Source organism: Betta splendens, chromosome 9 (genome assembly GCF_900634795.4).
Source record: "Betta splendens chromosome 9, fBetSpl5.4, whole genome shotgun sequence".
NCBI lineage: Eukaryota > Metazoa > Chordata > Actinopteri > Anabantiformes > Osphronemidae > Betta > Betta splendens.
In genome coordinates this window covers 5,777,385-5,795,314 of record NC_040889.2, presented here as the reverse complement: position 1 = coordinate 5,795,314, position 17,930 = coordinate 5,777,385, and the positions used below count along the sequence as shown (strand labels likewise).

The 17,930-nt window shown below is 42.4% G+C and overlaps 4 protein-coding genes across 4 annotated transcripts; 1 reads left to right on the top strand and 3 right to left on the bottom strand.

Moving 5' to 3' along the window:
• Window positions 1-851: 851 nt before the first annotated feature.
• LOC114863128 (histone H2B 1/2) lies at window positions 852-1,288 on the bottom strand. Its single transcript, XM_029163975.3, has one exon. The coding sequence runs from the start codon at window positions 1,274-1,276 to the stop codon at window positions 902-904; it is 375 nt and encodes a 124-aa protein (XP_029019808.1). The 5' UTR covers window positions 1,277-1,288; the 3' UTR covers window positions 852-901.
• Window positions 1,289-2,293: 1,005 nt separating this feature from the next.
• LOC114863135 (histone H4) lies at window positions 2,294-2,623 on the bottom strand. The gene has a single exon (XM_029163983.3). It carries the CDS (start codon window positions 2,610-2,612, stop codon window positions 2,301-2,303), a length of 312 nt encoding a protein of 103 aa, XP_029019816.1. The 5' UTR covers window positions 2,613-2,623; the 3' UTR covers window positions 2,294-2,300.
• Window positions 2,624-3,504: 881 nt separating this feature from the next.
• Window positions 3,505-4,281, bottom strand: LOC114863102 (histone H1-like). Its single transcript, XM_029163945.3, has one exon. The coding sequence runs from the start codon at window positions 4,245-4,247 to the stop codon at window positions 3,624-3,626; it is 624 nt and encodes a 207-aa protein (XP_029019778.1). The 5' UTR covers window positions 4,248-4,281; the 3' UTR covers window positions 3,505-3,623.
• A 2,987-nt stretch (window positions 4,282-7,268) lies between these two features.
• On the top strand, window positions 7,269-7,789 carry LOC114863113 (histone H3). Its single transcript, XM_029163957.3, has one exon. The coding sequence runs from the start codon at window positions 7,278-7,280 to the stop codon at window positions 7,686-7,688; it is 411 nt and encodes a 136-aa protein (XP_029019790.1). The 5' UTR covers window positions 7,269-7,277; the 3' UTR covers window positions 7,689-7,789.
• The last annotated feature ends 10,141 nt before the right edge of the window (window positions 7,790-17,930 follow it).

Here is a 17,930-nt window from a genome sequence, read left to right as displayed (position 1 = left end):
CTATGAACATGCAGTTATTAACTTTCTTCAGGAACAGATATAAACGAACTGCATTGACTCTTTCTTAAATCAAATACTCACCCATGTATTTGTGCTACATGCACGTTTCCGCGTTGCGCGCTTAAGCGCCTGTTTTATTTAGAGGAGGAGCTGAAAATTATGACGCGTGAAGCCTCCACGTGACTGATTCAGGAAGCGGTTCGGGTTGTGCCGCCAGTTTTGAAAGCGAAATAAACTCCTCAAACTCCATTCAAGATGTTAATTAGCGTTGATACAGTTTAGAGTCAGTTGAGTGGAGTGAGGACAGGAGGAGTTGTGATAGAATGGAGCCAGCGATGAAAAGGAGGATTTCCCGTGTGGGGATTTTTTGTTTCTGAACAAAAATGAATAACTTTCCTCTGTCCTGTAAATAATTGGCCAAGTTACACAAGCATAACACTTTCACTGTCCTCTTTCTGAAAATGACGTGGTCATAATCAGGCAAACAGCTTAACCTGCCATATTGTGATAATATTTGGAACAATACATTAAAATATGTTCATGGACTTGTGATTTATGTATAATAATATGTATTTGTATCACTTTGTGATTCATAGTCCTTTTCAAGAGACATAACAGGCACAGTTCAATTCAATGCATCACGCATGATGTGGTTCAGATACAGCTGCCTGTGATTACACACTTCGCCACTAGGTGGCTTCCTGTGCACATGAAGCTTTCCAGAGATTGAACCGTATTTGGCTGAAGTGGTTATATGCCTCAGCTCACAATTACTAATAATGTAACCATGACAACAATCCCCAAACACGTAAAAAAAAAACTGACAACAGGTCTATTGTTCTTCAGTTCAGTGTGTGGCTCTTAAAAGAGCCTTTGTGTTTTCTGGTGCTCGTAGCAGCGTCTACTTGGAGCTGGTGTACTTGGTCACCGCCTTGGTGCCCTCGGACACCGCGTGCTTGGCCAGCTCCCCGGGCAGCAGCAGCCTGACGGCGGTCTGGATCTCCCTGGAGGTGATGGTGGAGCGCTTGTTGTAGTGCGCCAGGCGGGAGGCTTCGCCGGCGATGCGCTCGAAGATGTCGCTGACGAACGAGTTCATGATGCTCATGGCCTTGGAGGAGATACCGGTGTCGGGGTGGACCTGCTTCAGCACCTTGTACACGTAGATGGCGTAGCTCTCCTTGCGGGTCTTCCTCTTCTTCTTGCCGCCTTTAGCGGCGGTCTTGGTCACGGCTTTCTTGGAGCCCTTCTTGGGCGCAGCCTTGGCGGGTTCAGGCATTGTTGACGCAGTTTTGTAACAAATGAATGTGCTGTGTGGAACTAGAGCTGCTATTCTTATACAGACTGAATGCAAACTCGGCTGTGTGCTCCCCATGCCGTGATTGGCTGAGCTCATCCGCGGGCGAGTTCAGTTTCCGTGGAAACAAGAGACTGGGCAGTTGACTTCCTTTCATAGAGGAATTTAGCGTCATTGTCTTTATATTGTATATTGATTATACGTTTGAACACAACTGTTAGAGTAAAATAAATATTAGTATGATACCGTTTAATTTATCCACTCACTGCAAAGAACTGAATGAACCATATTGTACAGCTGCTAGAAGGATTTTTATTTTTAGAAAACCTGCAGCTCCACTTGAATCATGGATTTATAAACACAAAAAGACCTACATACAAAACAGAAAACATCAGACCTGGCACCTCTTCCTTTGGTCTTTTACCTCAGGAATAACTTAGAAAGAGGAGGAGGATTAGTATTATGTATTGCTGATCCTAGGACACAAATCTACTGTACAGATTCATTCACAGTTATCTGACCTACTTGGTTTGTGCTGCCTTCTTTGTAAATGTGACATCACAGCTCCTCATGAAATATGCTTCTTACATAGAGAAGGGTCTCCGTCCAGATGACGAATGTATGTATGCTGATATATCATCATGTACAACTAGTGGCCAATGCTTGATGTAGGAACCTGTGGCTTTTTCTGTATGGTTACTTTGTATCTGGTCCCTTCTTTCAGCATTTCTGTTCTTAGACCAACATTTTTCCCTTTTGGGTCAGTAATAAACTGAGGCTTCTGTAACTTAAGTCAAGCAGAGATTCTGTACAGAAAACGCTTTAAATTTGAGACCAGTCAATTTGATTCACATCAGTTAGGAATGATACCTAAACATTAAACACGATGAGCACCGCTACACTTGTCTCAAGATGAAGTATAACATTTCTTACACTGTAGTTCAAACGAGGAAGCAGCTCATAGCGGAGTGAGTGGCTCTTAAAAGAGCCTTTGGTTGTTTCGAGTTTAGCTTCCGAAGCCGTACAGAGTGCGTCCCTGCCTCTTCAGGGCGTAGACCACGTCCATGGCGGTCACCGTCTTCCTCTTGGCGTGTTCGGTGTAAGTCACGGCGTCACGGATCACGTTCTCCAGGAAAACTTTGAGCACGCCGCGAGTCTCCTCGTAGATCAAACCCGAGATACGCTTGACTCCACCTCGGCGAGCCAGACGGCGGATCGCGGGCTTGGTGATGCCCTGGATGTTATCACGGAGAACTTTACGGTGACGCTTGGCGCCTCCCTTACCGAGTCCTTTTCCGCCTTTGCCCCGCCCACTCATGGTTAATCACTGACTACCAGCTGGTAGAATGAAGATGGTAGCGGAGAGTCTGGTTTATATTCACGGTGTGAGGACGTGAGTGGAGACAGGGGCGGGAGCCGTTTCATTCGATAAAGTCTGTTAAAGTTTACGTCAACGTCAATGTGCGTCACCCGATGGTCTTTCTTTATGAAATAATCTTTTGATTATTTGATCAAAACACTCAATAGCACATTTGAATACAACATAACATATCAATAGTAATCTAATACATGTAAAAACCTATCGTCATTAATTGTGTCCTTTCTGAAAAGCCACTGTAAGCTTCATGTGGGCTCATAAGTATAGAAAAATGTACATGCCAATTACTAATCATAACTAACTCATTATTCTTTTCCACAGAGCATGAACACTAATTAAATATACAATTGTTATTTAGTTTTATATTAATTTGTATCTCTTTGAATGCAACAGGATGCAAAATGTATTTCAGTGTTTGACATTTTTCGAAATCATTAAGTGTTTAACGCGATGCCAAAAGCGCTAAAATGACTCAGATGTACTTTGTAGGAAATGGGGACACAATAAATTTACTGTGGATCGTCATCATCACGTTCATAATGTATGAGACCCTGGAAGAGAAATGGTCACCAGAACATCTGGAACTCATCGCTACTTTAGAAAAAAAGTAACACGGTACTAAAACAAACATTACACAGTGCAAATACAGAGAGAGATAGGGAGAAGACAGAAATAAATCCCCTCTCTATAGTTAAAGTGTGTAGTAGGTCAGTAATTATGACGGTGTTGCTGCTTCCTTTGTTTTTATTGTTATTATTGTGATTTTCCATTTTTGGATAATGTGATGATGGATGTGCTTGTATGTTGTGAAACTTAATGCAGTAAAAGTAATAAAGTCACAACACACTCTGCTTTACTGCGTCTTCCCGCTGTTGAACAGGATTTGCTCTCCAGTTGAAGTGTTGGCTCTGAAAAGAGCCTTTGTGTCAGAACAGTTGTGGACCGAGCCGCTCACTTCTTCTTGGCCGCGGTCTTCTTGGCTTTGGGCTTCGCTGCCTTCTTGGCCGGAGCCTTCTTGGCAGCAGCGGCCTTCTTCACCACCTTCTTGGGGCTTTTTGCTGCCTTCTTGGGGCTCTTTGCCGTCTTCTTCGGGCTCTTTGCCGTCTTCTTCGGGCTCTTGGCCGCCTTCTTGGCCGCTGCGGGCTTCTTCGCCTTCTTCGGGGACTTCTTAGCGGCCGCCGGCTTCTTTGCTGCCGCTGCTTTGGGCTTCTTAGCGGCTGCGGGCTTCTTGGCTGCGGGAGCTGGCTTCTTGGCCGCTGTCTTCTTGGGCTTGGTGTCGGTCTTCTTGTTGATCTTGAAGGAGCCGGACGCGCCGGTTCCCTTGGTCTGGATCAGGATTTCTTTACTGACCAGGTTCTTGATAGCGATCTTGACCCGAGAATTGTTCTTCTCTACGTCGTAGCCTCCGGCAGCCAGAGCCTTCTTCAGGGCGACAATGGACACGCCGGTCCGCTCCTTGGACTCGGATACGGCTTTAACGATCAGCTCGCGCACGCTGGGGCCGCTCTTCTTGGGTTTGGTGGCCTTCTTTTTTGCGGCTTTGGCCGGTGCTGGAGCTGGAGCTTCTTCTGCCATTTTGTCAAAGTAGCTTCCTCCTCACGATACTAGAGTCAGAGTGTAAAGAATCCTGACCAGGAGGCGGCCCATAAACACAACATGAGAACCGTGGAGACTCAGTCGGCTCGAGCTCATCTGGGCGCTGTGACATCGGGACACTTGTGTTTTCTCTGTACCGATTAAACCGCTAAAAGTCACCGAGAGAGAAGCGCTGAAGGCGGACAGTGAAGGGAGCCGACAACGGACACGTGTGTCTTCATGTCCAGATCGTGTGGAGCTCGGTCGGTGGCTGCGTTCCGTCTGTGGAGCCTTCAGAACTCAGCTACTTCGCGTCCGGAGCAGCGCTACTCTGATCATTTCTGTCCTAAATTCACTGAAACTGGATCGAACCACCACCAGAACCGTTTTCCTGCTGCTCCACATGTTCGTTCAGAGAGTGAAAGTCGAACCAGCATCAGTCAAAGGTCGTGTTGAAATAAACGGAAGCTTTTGTTGTGGCAGCAAACACACGATACTCATGAAGACGATGAGTTTGACGAAGGTTTGTCTGTGCTTTGTTTGTGATGTTGTATTGTTGTTGTCACCTGTGTGTGCAGTATTTATGTTAGATTTGTCTTCCTGCCTTTGCAGTGATTTTGGGTTTGTGTAATTTCTGTTTGTTTATTCAGCTTTTAGCCTTTCGTGTTAGCTGCTTTGTCCTGTCATGCAGTGATTATTAGTTAATGTTTTGTCTTTATTATTTGTGCTCCTTATTAAATGTATTTATTAACACATGTGTGGTATGAGTTTGACCTCCTCCATAGTTGAGTTAATGTCTGGCCTCAGATCCAGGTTGAGCAGGCCTTGGTCAATGGGGCTATATTCCCATGTTAAAGGTCCAATCAGCCTCAGCTGCTGAAGTGCGTCACGTTTGTAGGTGTATTTGTAACACATGTGAACAAATATCAACACGGATCAACACATTTATAACACAATAACAAACTTTAGATGTGGTGATATTATTCAATACAAACACTGTACAAAGGTGTAAAAACTGAGGATAGTTTAGAATAAGGAGCTCAGAACAGGAGAAACCGTTGGCTGATGAGTGAGAGGAACTTCCAGTCAGGACTGTGATTTCATGGAGCCACAATGTATCAACTAGTCAGTGTCCCATGATGCATTGTGATGAAGATGAGTCTCAGCAGCGTCTGCTAATTGACTGTCACAGGGTCCAGGAAGTCTGGAACATGCTGAAAGTCCTGAATTTAGAAATGACTTGCAGCTTGATAATAAGACACTGGAATAGACATGGATGCACAGTTAACAGTTAAACTCTGTAAAGAAGATGTATAATAGTATTAAAACAAACTAAAATATACAACAATGGACATGAATAAATCCTTGCACTGACAATGCAAATGAACTGACTCTATTTATTTATTATTGGTATGATACTATGACTAATAGTTAGAACTAAATTCAATTCCCACACTCACACACCATAAGTTTCAGCAGTGTGTCTCCATCTGAATGACAAAGGCCTTGTTTGAACACAACAGGAATTCAGTTAACATGACTCAACTTTCAAACATCTCCACCGACTGACACTTAAATGCACCTCAGCACCATAAGATCACTCACACATATCCTCCACACAGGCCACAGGGCACTGACACACAAAACAAAACACACAAACACTGGTAACCCTGATCCCAGTTACACCCATAATCCTGGGTAGGTGGGTCTACTCCTGGACCGCTACAGTATCACTACTTGTGTAGCAGCCTGCTTAGTGCTGGGGCTCCCCCATGTGTGTGTATTTGTCTTCTGGTTATGTGTGTAGCACACTTTATGTCCGTTTGTCCTTTTGGGTTTGCTTTATACAACTTTATTGAAATAACAAAATTAATACACAAAATTTCCAAACAACAGTAAACAATTCAATAAATAAAAATGCACATTATCAGTACAATATCACATACTCATCAACATCATAATAGCTACAATTTTCAATTAAAAGACAAGATATTATTACCATGGATTTTGAATAGCACTAGTATTACCTTCAATCTCAGCAATCATCTTCATAATAAAAATACCAACCATTAGAATATAATTATAATGCGCTTAACAGTGATGATGCCACGATATCTAAATTACTTTGCAGACCTAATAAGAATTTGACTAAAACAAGAGAAAAAGAGCATATTCACATGTCCAGTAAATGCCATGGAGAGATTTGCGTTTGTCCACAGTTCTATGTCTTCTTAGATTTTGAAGTGTCATTATCAATAACTGTCTGTTTTAAAACCATAATGTATCTTGTTTACCAAAGTCGAGTTGTAACCATGGAGATGATCCCCTGGAATGGTTCAGCTTTTTGTGGAGTCCATGTCTCTTCCAGTATCCCACACAGAACAGAGTTATAACTTATTTCAAAGTCTGGACCCAGGCCTTTCAGCCTAAACCGGACCTCCTGCGCTCGATAGCAGTCAATTAGGAGATGTTGCTGGGTTTCATCCTCGTCGCAGTAGATCATGGGACACTGCTTTGTTTTCACGTAGCAGCTCCAAGATACCACGGCCCTGACAGGGAGCCTCCCTGTGCTAATCAACCAGCTCTTATCCTTTCAGAAGGTTTCTTATCCTGCAATATTTTTACAACTTCTGATTCACATGGTTTTGTTTATGTTGAATAAGTTCACGATATTTAAACGTCGTTATGCTGTTATAACTTTACTTCCTGGTGCTTTGTGTTTGCCTCACTCTGGCAAGGCACATGCAAACATGAACTGGAACCATGTCATATTATTCTGTGTAAAGTTTAGCACTTCACCTGTTAGTAACAACATTATCATCACAGTAGTTTGAGAACTACTGCCAATCAGTTATTTTGAGGCTGTCTGTCTTTGGGTGTAGACGTACATGCTCATGTATTGACTGTAAGCTTTCACATACTGAGTGTAAAATCACTGACATTAACAACTATGTGAGTTTGAGCAGTGAGTCGGTGACGTGTGATGAGCTTAGCTTCATGTTCTTACTGACTCATGAGCGTTGGAACAAAATGGCCAGAACTAAACAAACCGCACGTAAATCCACCGGAGGCAAAGCTCCCAGGAAGCAGCTGGCCACCAAGGCTGCCCGTAAGAGCGCCCCGGCCACCGGCGGCGTTAAGAAGCCTCACCGCTACAGGCCCGGTACCGTGGCTCTCAGAGAGATTCGTCGCTACCAGAAGTCCACCGAGCTCCTGATCCGTAAACTGCCCTTCCAGCGCCTGGTCAGGGAGATCGCCCAGGACTTCAAGACCGACCTGCGCTTCCAGAGCTCTGCCGTCATGGCTCTGCAGGAGGCCAGCGAGGCTTATCTGGTCGGTCTGTTCGAGGACACCAACCTGTGCGCCATCCACGCCAAGAGGGTCACCATCATGCCCAAAGACATCCAGCTGGCCCGGCGCATCCGCGGGGAGAGGGCTTGAACTGTCCGCTCCATAACAAACATAAAGGCTCTTTTCAGAGCCGCTACTTCCACTGAAGACGATCCTGTGTCATTACAAACAAGCACGTTATTTATTTCTATGAAATCGCTTACTAAAGATCTACAGCCAAGTTTTTTTTCCGTTAAATCGTAGTGTTTTATTTTTGTTTGCTTTACGCATAAACCAATAAGACCAGTTATTTTGAGTGAGTCGTGTCACATAAATGATTAAAGACTAATTTAAAAGACTAATATTTGAATATGTGAGTTACATACGTACTTTACATCTACATGATCTAGATGTTTTTGCCTGCTGCCACTATCACTATATTTAGTTATACAATATCGATTTGCAGACAATGTTTTTATTGTTTCAACATGTGATCCCACGAGTTTCCCATTTAGTATACAGTCTTTGACTGTTTAAATCACTTGTTTTTTCCAAAAGTCAGATTATTCACATGTTCACCATGAGTTTTGCGTGTGGCCCCATTAACAATAAAAGTTAATGCTATTGACTTTTTCTAGGCGTGCTCTTATTCTATAAACTATAGTAGTAGTGGTTCTTCAGGTACTTCACGAGTAGATGTTGAGTTTAATAAAAGCCCAGCAGAAGTCCCCCACCCCCACCCCCCTACACCTTCGACAACCTGCTAGCCAGCCTTTTCTGAAGGTAGAACTGCTTCCAACAGCAGAAATAGTTGTATTATGTTTACGTAGGTTTTATAGTATGCGTTTAGTAGTGAAAGTATTTATCATTCTTTCACATTGGTGTTTACAGTAATGAGGCACCATCTGCTTTATCTGCCTCTCTCTGCAAGATTCTGCTCCAGCTGCAAAAAAGGCTGGAAACAAGAAGCAAAATATAAAAAAGGACACTTCCACTGAGGCTGAAGAGGACAGATGGCATGATCGAGAGAAGGATATCGCTCCTGACAGTATGAGGTTCATGACAGTTAGAAGCCCTGGTCCCACATTTAATACCACCAAATCTTGGTCTCCCCTCAGTTTATTCCAACAATTTTTCTCAGCTTCAGTAATTCTAAAAATAGAACACAAATGCAGCAAAAAGATAAACGCTGGCATGGGGTAATAATGGCAAACTCTCACAACCAAGGACTTCTACATGTTTATGTCTATTGCTGTTTTCACTAGCCTTGTGCCTTTACATCACAGGTCAGATTACTGGAGGCAGCAGTTTCCATTTACCTTGTCTTTTTCCTAAGTAACATGTCACACAGCCGCTTTGAAGCCATCATGCAGTTTCTTCATCTAAGTGACCCTGATGAGGATGAAGAAAGTGAGAAAAAAAGGAACTGTGGTGGGCACGACAGGCTTTTCAAAATAAAGCCACTCTACACTGAGATGATAAATGCCTGCAAGGCTACTTTCCAGCCTTCAAAAATATTCCAATTAATGAGCGGATGGTGGGAAGAGAGTTACCAATGAATGAATTGCTGTTTTTGAACTGGAAGGACTTTAAACAGAGGACGATGTGTTCCACAGTCCATGAAGCTTCATGAAGCAGACAATCGGGAGGAAAGTGAAGGCTGGTGTTTGGACGAATAAACGCATCCCTGCTCCAGACTCCATTCTGGACCACAATAAGATCATGGGTGGTGTAGATTTGTCTGATGAACTCCTGGGTTTTCACACCATCTGCCATAAAACCATAAAGTGTTATAAATCTTTGTTTTTCCAATTTATGGATGTTTCTGTGGTGAACGGTTACATTTTACACAAGGAGCTGTTAAAGCACACAGGATGAGAAACAACTCCTCCTTCACATAGCTTTGAGGGAGCGGCTCGTGCAGGAGATGTTGGACTTTGTTGAAAGTCTAGCAGACGCACCCCCTGCAACACCTGCCACTACTTGCATGCCATCCTTTTATGCAAGTACTGATACGCAACATCAACATCATAATAGCAATCATACTCAATTAAAAGTCAGATATTATTACCAAGGATTTCAAATAGCACTAGTGTCACCTTTTTAACCATCTGCCTCGACCGGTTGGGGTGAGGGGATAGAGAGAAGCACAGCAACAACAACAAGTAACAACAGCAATAACAGAGCACAGGCAGGATGGTTGGACCAGAGACTGGACACTGGTCCAACCATCCTGCCTGAGACTGGACACATGCAGAATGATTGGACTAAACACAGGCACAGGCACATGATACCTGTAGGTGAGGACAGGGTGGAGGAGAGAGAGAGAGAGAGAGAGAGAGAGAGAGAGAGAGCGGGGGAGAAGCACAACTACTGGAGAGAAAGAGACAAGGTTAGTTGAACATAGAACAATGATGGGAGGTTATTGGGTAGAAGAGGTAGAAGGAAACAGAGGAGCTCAGTGTATAAATTAAGTCCCCCAGCAGTCTGTGTCTATTGCAGCTTAACTAAGAGATGGTTCCTGTGACTAACAATCATTGCCAGTGACCTGAACCATCTCTAACTATAAGCTTTATCAAAAAGGAAGGTTTTAAGCCTGATCTTAAAGGTGGAGAGTGTGTCAGCTTCTCGAACCTGAAGAGGGAGCTGGTTGCAGAGGAGAGGAGCTTTGTAGCCAAAAGCTCTGCCTCCCGTTCTACATTTACAGAATAACAGAATTTCCAGAACATGCAATGGCTCCAGCCATTTTCCCCTCTTGGAAGGGGAAGTAGCTCTCTTTACCTCCATCTGGGGTACAAAATCCATGGTGGAGCGACAAACCGGATATAGAAGTTCTGGCTCCTAGATCCTGGCAGAACTCTCTACTCTCTATCGGTACTAAAGAAAGCTGGCAGCTCCTTACTGTTTCAGAAAAGGGAAGACTAACAACTGTCTTGATTCCACTGAGAACGCTGGTGCTTCCCCAAAGCACTGTCTTTATTGTTATTCCACTCAGTATATATGCAATGCACAGGCTACAAGCTACCGAGGAAGAGATTCAGTAAACGTTTTTTTAAACTTTACATCCATCAGACACAAGATGTGAAGCAGAAAGTAACACGTCCTCACTCTGGTCAGGAGTGAGCATGTGTGAGCAGGAAGCTAGCTGTGCTAGTATGAATCATGTAGTGATGGGTATATGAGGCGTCATAAAGTGTATGGCTACTGTGTTACTGAATACTGATACCTGCTGGTCCTTAAAATCCCTACAGGCATCTAGTTGACAGACTCAGCTTACATTGATTTGATGACATAGTATATACAATAATATAATTTAAGTCATTGTATTTTATATAGTTTTATTTCATTTTCATTTTCATATTTTTGGAAAAAGTCAATAAATAATGTGAACATGTATCATAACATGAAAATCTAAGTGAACGTGTTGTAAATGAGACAGGATGCTTGAGAAAGGGGACTCTAGTGCAAGATAGAGCATTTTCATCATCGGGATGACCTTTGACCCTGACACTCACCTCTCTTCAGACACCTTCACTGAAGCTTGATGGACAGGAGCAAGTGTTTCTCCTATGATGGTATACTCATCAGCTGTAAGTGGAGTGAAATCTGTTTTTAGAGAGGCCGGAGATACTCACACTAGTTCCCTCTCATTATGTAGCCTCGACAGCTTTTCATATGTTAATCATATGTTCATATGTTCATCTGTTCCAGCATGTTCAGGGTTGTTCGTCCCATCTGTTGATGCACTCGACCAATTACGTCGTCGCACACTTTCTGGGTCTTTCTTTCGCTGTTTCGATGATGTTTTCTTCTTAGCGGAGGGAACTACTGTGGGTCGTGCCTTGTTTGACAGGCTTTTCTGTTTCGACTTCTTTAAGGTGGTGGTTGTTCACAGGTTTATTGGGCGCAGCAACTCCTGTGTGGTTTGCGCGTAAGAATAAGTGAAAGATCTTTACAATTTCTTTTGGGGAACTAGCCGTTTGTTTAAGGCAGAAAGAAGAATCCACTCCTCTGTGACAAATCAAACACATGCAGACTCTTGAAGAGCTTTAACGTAACACCAGAATTAAGTGAGAAAGGTCGCAGCTTATAGTCCGGATATTATGGTTCTTCATATTGACACTTAACATCCATCCATCCATCCATTTTCTAAACCGCTTACTCCCTAATGCGGGGTCGTGGGGGGGCTGGAGTCTAACCCAGCTGGCTATGGGCGAGAGGCAGGGTACACCCTGGACGGGTCGCCAGTCCATCGCAGGGCAACACATAGACAGACAACCATTCACTCACACACTCACACCTACGGGCAATGGAGAGAAGCCAATCAACCTAATGGGAGGAAGCCGGAGAACCCGGAGAGAACCCATGCAAACACGGGGAGAACGTGCAAACTCCACACTGAAAGACACCAGGGCCGCCTCCGGGAAGCGAACCCACCAGTGTTTCCAGCCTTTAATCTCAGACCCAAACATCCTTATATTGAGCACTACCCAGAACTAACAAAGTGTTTCGGACCTCTGGTTCACCTATGGACCATGAGGTTTGAGGGGAAATAGAATTTTTTTAAAAGGGTTCAAACCTTCTTCAGACTTCATACAAAGACAGATAGCCAAAACATACACAGAGTACCTCTGTCTCCTTCGGCCACGAGAGGACTGCTTCAGGAGTCCCTGGTAGTCGAGAGGGTACCTTCTTGGGGGTCCGGGCTGGTCCCCGCTGGCCTGGGATCCTGTGTCTTAAGCTCTTCTGTGTGCTGGTGTCTTTCCCAGAGGGCCTGGTGGTGCTCGGTTAGGCACGGCTGCCCTCGCTCTTGGCGGTCCAGTCTCATAGGTGGCCGCGCTACTCCTGGTTCCGGTGACCTCTACTTCTGGAGGACATCGTCACACCCCGTGGGGCTCGGGAGTCGGCTGTTTTCGGTGCCAGAGCCCACTGCTCACTGCTCACCACTGGAGTCTGGTGGTGCTCTCCCGGCCCAGTGGCTTCTAGGTCTCGCCTCGCTGCAGCTTCGTCCTCCTTGAGAGGATGAGTGGACTTTGTTGTTCAGTATATAGCCACCAGTACGTTCCTTTGTTCCCTGCCAGATTGTAAGTTTCGTTCGGTTCCAGCATTCTGTATTTCCTGCCTGCTAGTTTGTTCTGCCTGTCTGACCATGTCGAGCCTGGATCATCCCTGATGGTACCGTATAGCCATAATCAGTAATTGTTTTGACTAGTTTGCCTGTTTCTGACCTTCCGCCTGCCTGACATTTTTGTACTTTCTGCTTAGATGGTTCTGAACTCTGTCTGTACCTGATCTTTGAAAATATTAAACCTCCACTATCTGAGCCTGCGAGTCTCCTAAAGCCGTACGTGTGGGTCTGCCATCTTCGTTCACACCGATCTCGTGACACACGGTGCACACACTTTTTGGTCAGTTTATATATTATTAACAATTTAAGTAAATAAAGAAAATGTATGACAAAAAATGAACTACTTTTGGTCACATGTAATGAATATGTAAAGTTAAACAATTAAAAATTGTTTATTTAACGTTAAAAAGTCAATAAAATCAGTTAAACCTACATAAATAAAGGATTCATCACAAGATGAAGTTATGCTTACTTTAGTTTTTTGAGTTTCAACAATTTGTTTGAGTCCTATTAACCTATTGTCAGGTTTTACAGTGTGGTTAAACAACAGAAACTTTCCTGTTTTTTCCTGTATTTGTAATTTCTCAAAGGACATGACACACAGCAGCTCAAATCTTTTCCATATAATTAATTTAATATTGTTGCAAAAATCAATGTCTAATGTATATCTTCAGACTACGCTATGAATATCAGGACCATTATTTAATTATTATATTCTGATAGGCTTGGGTGTTAAACTGAACAATGGCTGTCAAAGCCTGTAATAATGTAACCAGTAAGTATTTTCGAGTCTCAGTAACATCACACTCATCTATTCATCGACAGCAGCCAACTGCTGACAACAACCTGAGCAGGTTTTGAGCTACCTAATCTATAATGCTGTTCTGGCAGATATTGTGGCTGCTGTTGTGGCTGCCACAACATCTAAAGACACGAAAATGCTGAGATGAATGAAAACAAAAGGTTTTGCTGCTGTGGTGCAGGTCTGTCTTAAATTAGACAGAGCTTTCCGAACTTTGCAATGAACAGAAATAACTACTAAAACTAATAACTAAATAATAAGACATCAATTATGTTGTTACGTAAGACAACTCAGAGTGAAGCCCAGGACGCAGAGTCGCAGTCTTACACACCTCTCTGCATGTTCTCTACAGCCGTGACCCACTCTTAGTCTTAGTTATCGCATAGAGACTGTCTGCTCCCCGACCACCTAAACTATACAAGTCACAAACAAATCAAAGAGGAGTGACTTACCAGAATTTAATAAACAAAACAGTTCCTCTTACAGAACAAAGTAACAGTAAGTTAATAAAGTGTGGTTTATTAAATATCAGATCTCTCTCATCTAAATCCTTTTTAATAAATGACTTGATAAGTGACCATCACATAGATCTGTTCTGTCTCACTGAAACCTGGCTGCAGCAGGATGAATATGTTACTTTAGATGAGTCGACTCCAATGAGTCACATAAACTATAATGTTCCTAGAAGTACAGGTAGAGGTGGAGGAGTAGCAGCCCTTTATAAATCAGATTTATTAATTACTCCTAAACCTAAACATAGTTATAACTAATTTGAGAGCCTCACTCTGAGCCTGTCTCACCCAGACTCTAAAAATCAGAAGCCAGTTGTGTTTTGTATTGTTTACCGTCCGCCTGCTCTATAGAGTTCTTAACTGAATTCTCGGAATTCCTATCTGACTTAGTCCTTAGCACAGATAAAGTCATTGTAGTGGGAGACTTTAACATTCATGTAGATGTTGACAGCAACTGTCTCAGCACTGCTTTTAACTCCTTAATAGACACTATTGGTTTTACACAGCATGTAAATGAACCCACTCATCGTTTTAACCATACCCTCGATCTTGTCCTGACATATGGGGTTGAAATTGATAATTTAATAGTTCTTCCCCAAAACCCTCTGTTATCTGACCATTTCTTATTAACTTTTGAATTTAGCTCAATTGACCCTACAATAGCTGGAAAGAAATGTTACTATAGCAGATGTTTATCTGACAACGCTGTTGCCAGATTCAAGCAGATGATTACATCATCTTTTGTCTCAATGTCTTGTAGATACACAGAGAACAGTCACCTTAACCCTTATGAACAGGTTGACTGTCTTGTAGATGATGCTGCAGCTTCTCTACGTACAATGTTAGACACAGTGGCTCCTCTGAAGAAGAAGACAGTGAATCAGAGGAGGTTAGCTCCGTGGTATAACTCAGAGATCCGCAGCCTAAAGCAAAGGACTAGACAACTAGAAAGACAATGGCGTTCCAACAAAATAAACGTAAACTGCATTGCATGGAAGGACAGTCTAATGAAATATAAAAAAGCACTTTGTGCTGCTAGAAAAACATATTATTCCTCCCTAATTGAGGAAAACAAAAACAACCCCAGGTTGCTTTTCAGCACTGTAGCTAGGCTGACAAAGAGTCATAGCTGTGTTGAGTCTACTATCCCCTTAAATCTCAGCAGCAATGACTTTATGAACTACTTTACTAATAAAATTATCATCATTAGAAAAAACATTCAGCAGCGACTTCTTCCAAACGACAGAAAGCACTGTCTAGATCCATCAACTTTAAATATTCCAAATCCTCTGTCTTACCTAGACAGCTTCTTCCCCATAACTCATATGGAGTTAACCTCAATAATCAACTCTTCCAAGTCATCCACTTGTCTTTTAGATCCAATCCCAACCAGATTACTCAAAGAAGTTCTACCTTTAATCAGCTCGTCCATATTAAATCAAATCAACCAATCTTTACATTTAGGCTATGTACCACAGGCTTTTAAGGTGGCTGTGGTCAAACCTCTATTGAAACAAACAACCCTTGACCCTGGACAACTAGCCAACTATAGGCCCATTTCAAATTTACCCTTTATTTCCAAGATTCTAGAAAAAATCGTGGCTAAACAATTATCTGACCACCTGAGTGGGAATAACCTGTACGAAGATTTTCAGTCAGGATTTAGAAAACATCATAGCACAGAAACAGCTCTGGTTAGAGTCACTAATGATCTTCTATTAGCTTCAGACAATGGTCTAGTTTCTGTCCTTGTCCTGTTAGATCTTAGTGCTGCATTTGATACAATTGATCATAACATTCTATTACAGACACTAAACCATAGAATCGGGATTAAAGGAACAGCATTGGGGTGGTTTAAATCCTATTTGTTGAACAGATTCCAGTTTGTTCATGTTAATATTATTATTACTATATTACTATAATTAAATATAGCTAAAATAAGAAGCATCCTCTCTCAGAGCGATGCAGAGAAACTGATTCATGCATTTGTTACCTCTAGGCTGGACTACTGTAACTGCTTACTCATAGGATGTCCTAACAGCTCCTTAAACAGCCTACAGCTTATTCAAAATGCTGCAGCCAGAGTTCTGACAGGACTTAGGCTGGCTGCCTGTAAAATGTAGGATAGAATTTAAAATTCTCCTACTCACCTACAAAGTACTCAATGATAAAGCTCCTTCTTATCTTAAAGACCTCATAGTTCCTTATGCTCCCAGCAGAACACTTCGTTCTCAGAGCGCTGGGCTACTTGTGGTTCCTAGAGTGTTTAAATGTAGAACAGGGGGCAGAGCTTTTAGCTACCAAGCTCCTCTCCTCTGGAACCAGCTCCCTCTTCAGGTTTGAGAAGCTGACGCACTCTCCACCTTTAAGATTAGGCTTAAAACCTTCCTTTTTGTTAAAGCTTATAGTTAGAGATGGTTCAGGTCACTGGCAATTATTGTATTATATTATTATTGTATTTTATAGTATAGTATATATAGTATTATAGTCACAGGAACCATCTCTTAGTTAAGTTGCAATAGACATAGACTGCTGGGGGACTTAATTTATACACTGAGCTCCTCTGTTTCCTTCTACCTCCTCTGTCCAATAACCTCTCATCATTGTCCCATGTTTAACTAACCTTGTCTCTTTCTCTCCAGTAGTTGTGCTTCTCTCCCTGAATTGAATTGAATTAAGAAAGAGTTGCATCGCAATACCACTGAAAAGGAATCTCAACCAACAGAACAGTCACTCATCTTAACCCCCAGACTATTTAAAGATGTGTGAATACACAGTAAAATGACTAGTCATGTAGAATGACCCAATGTGTATGCAATCATATTTATTTGAAAGCGAGTCGTTGCGCTTCATTTAAATTTGAGCACTGTAGTGCATTGGAGGCTTCTAATAGACGCTGCGCCACCTGGTGGTTAAAATGAGACTAGCTTCCTGAGTTTTTTCAGCCGGCTGCAGGATTAAAAATATAAGTCGGCGACATAACCATACTGCAGTGAAAACGCTAGTAACTTTAAACTGCTACCACTGTAAAATCGCAGGCTGAACTCAGCGCAATGTAAATAAAAGTATGACTGAACATGAAAACACAGATATAGAGATCTGTGTGTTCACGGTTTGGTAGGAAAATGGCTCAGATTCATTTGCAACATCTGAATTTTCCACAGGAAAAATATAGGCCCTCAATGTAGCAGAGCTGTCTGTAACGACACGCCCCAGCTTCAGCGCATCCAGTTGTCTCTTAATGACACACAGAAACGCCAGCTCTAACTGAAACTCTTTCCCTTTACTTTAAAAATTGACATATTTCCTCACAATCTGAATTTATTAGTAATGTGTTTATCAATGTGTTTGTGACATTATTACTTTTCTGATTGCGCTAAAACTGACAGAGAAAACTCATGAGGGGAGGCTGGACAGGTCTGCGCCTCATCCAGAAGGGGGCGCTGCTACCACCCTTTAACACAGGGCATCCCCACAAATGGGTTTCTCTTTTCTAAAAAGACTTACTGAATGACATTATCCTAATGAAGAGAATACCTGTACAACTGATTAAAGCAGTATATAAAGTTTTGAAAACAATATAAAACTTCACTGAGGGTCAAATTTGAACATTTACACCTTATACTTTAGAATGAGTATGAATTGTGAAAAATACTTTGAGGTTCTCTTACTACTATTAAAGATATGTTACTTTAAGACCAAATATGTTCTTTTAGGTGAGATAGGAATGATAATAAAATGTAAAATGTGACCAGTAGTAATACTGACAACATTCTGACAATTAAATAGTGAAAATACACTCTTTAAAGGTATTATGTTTGTAAAATCTGCCTCCAGAGGACTTTGTGCCTCACCAGCCATGAACCTCACCGCACGCCTCTGAGAGATACCAACGTTGTCTTTTCAGAAAT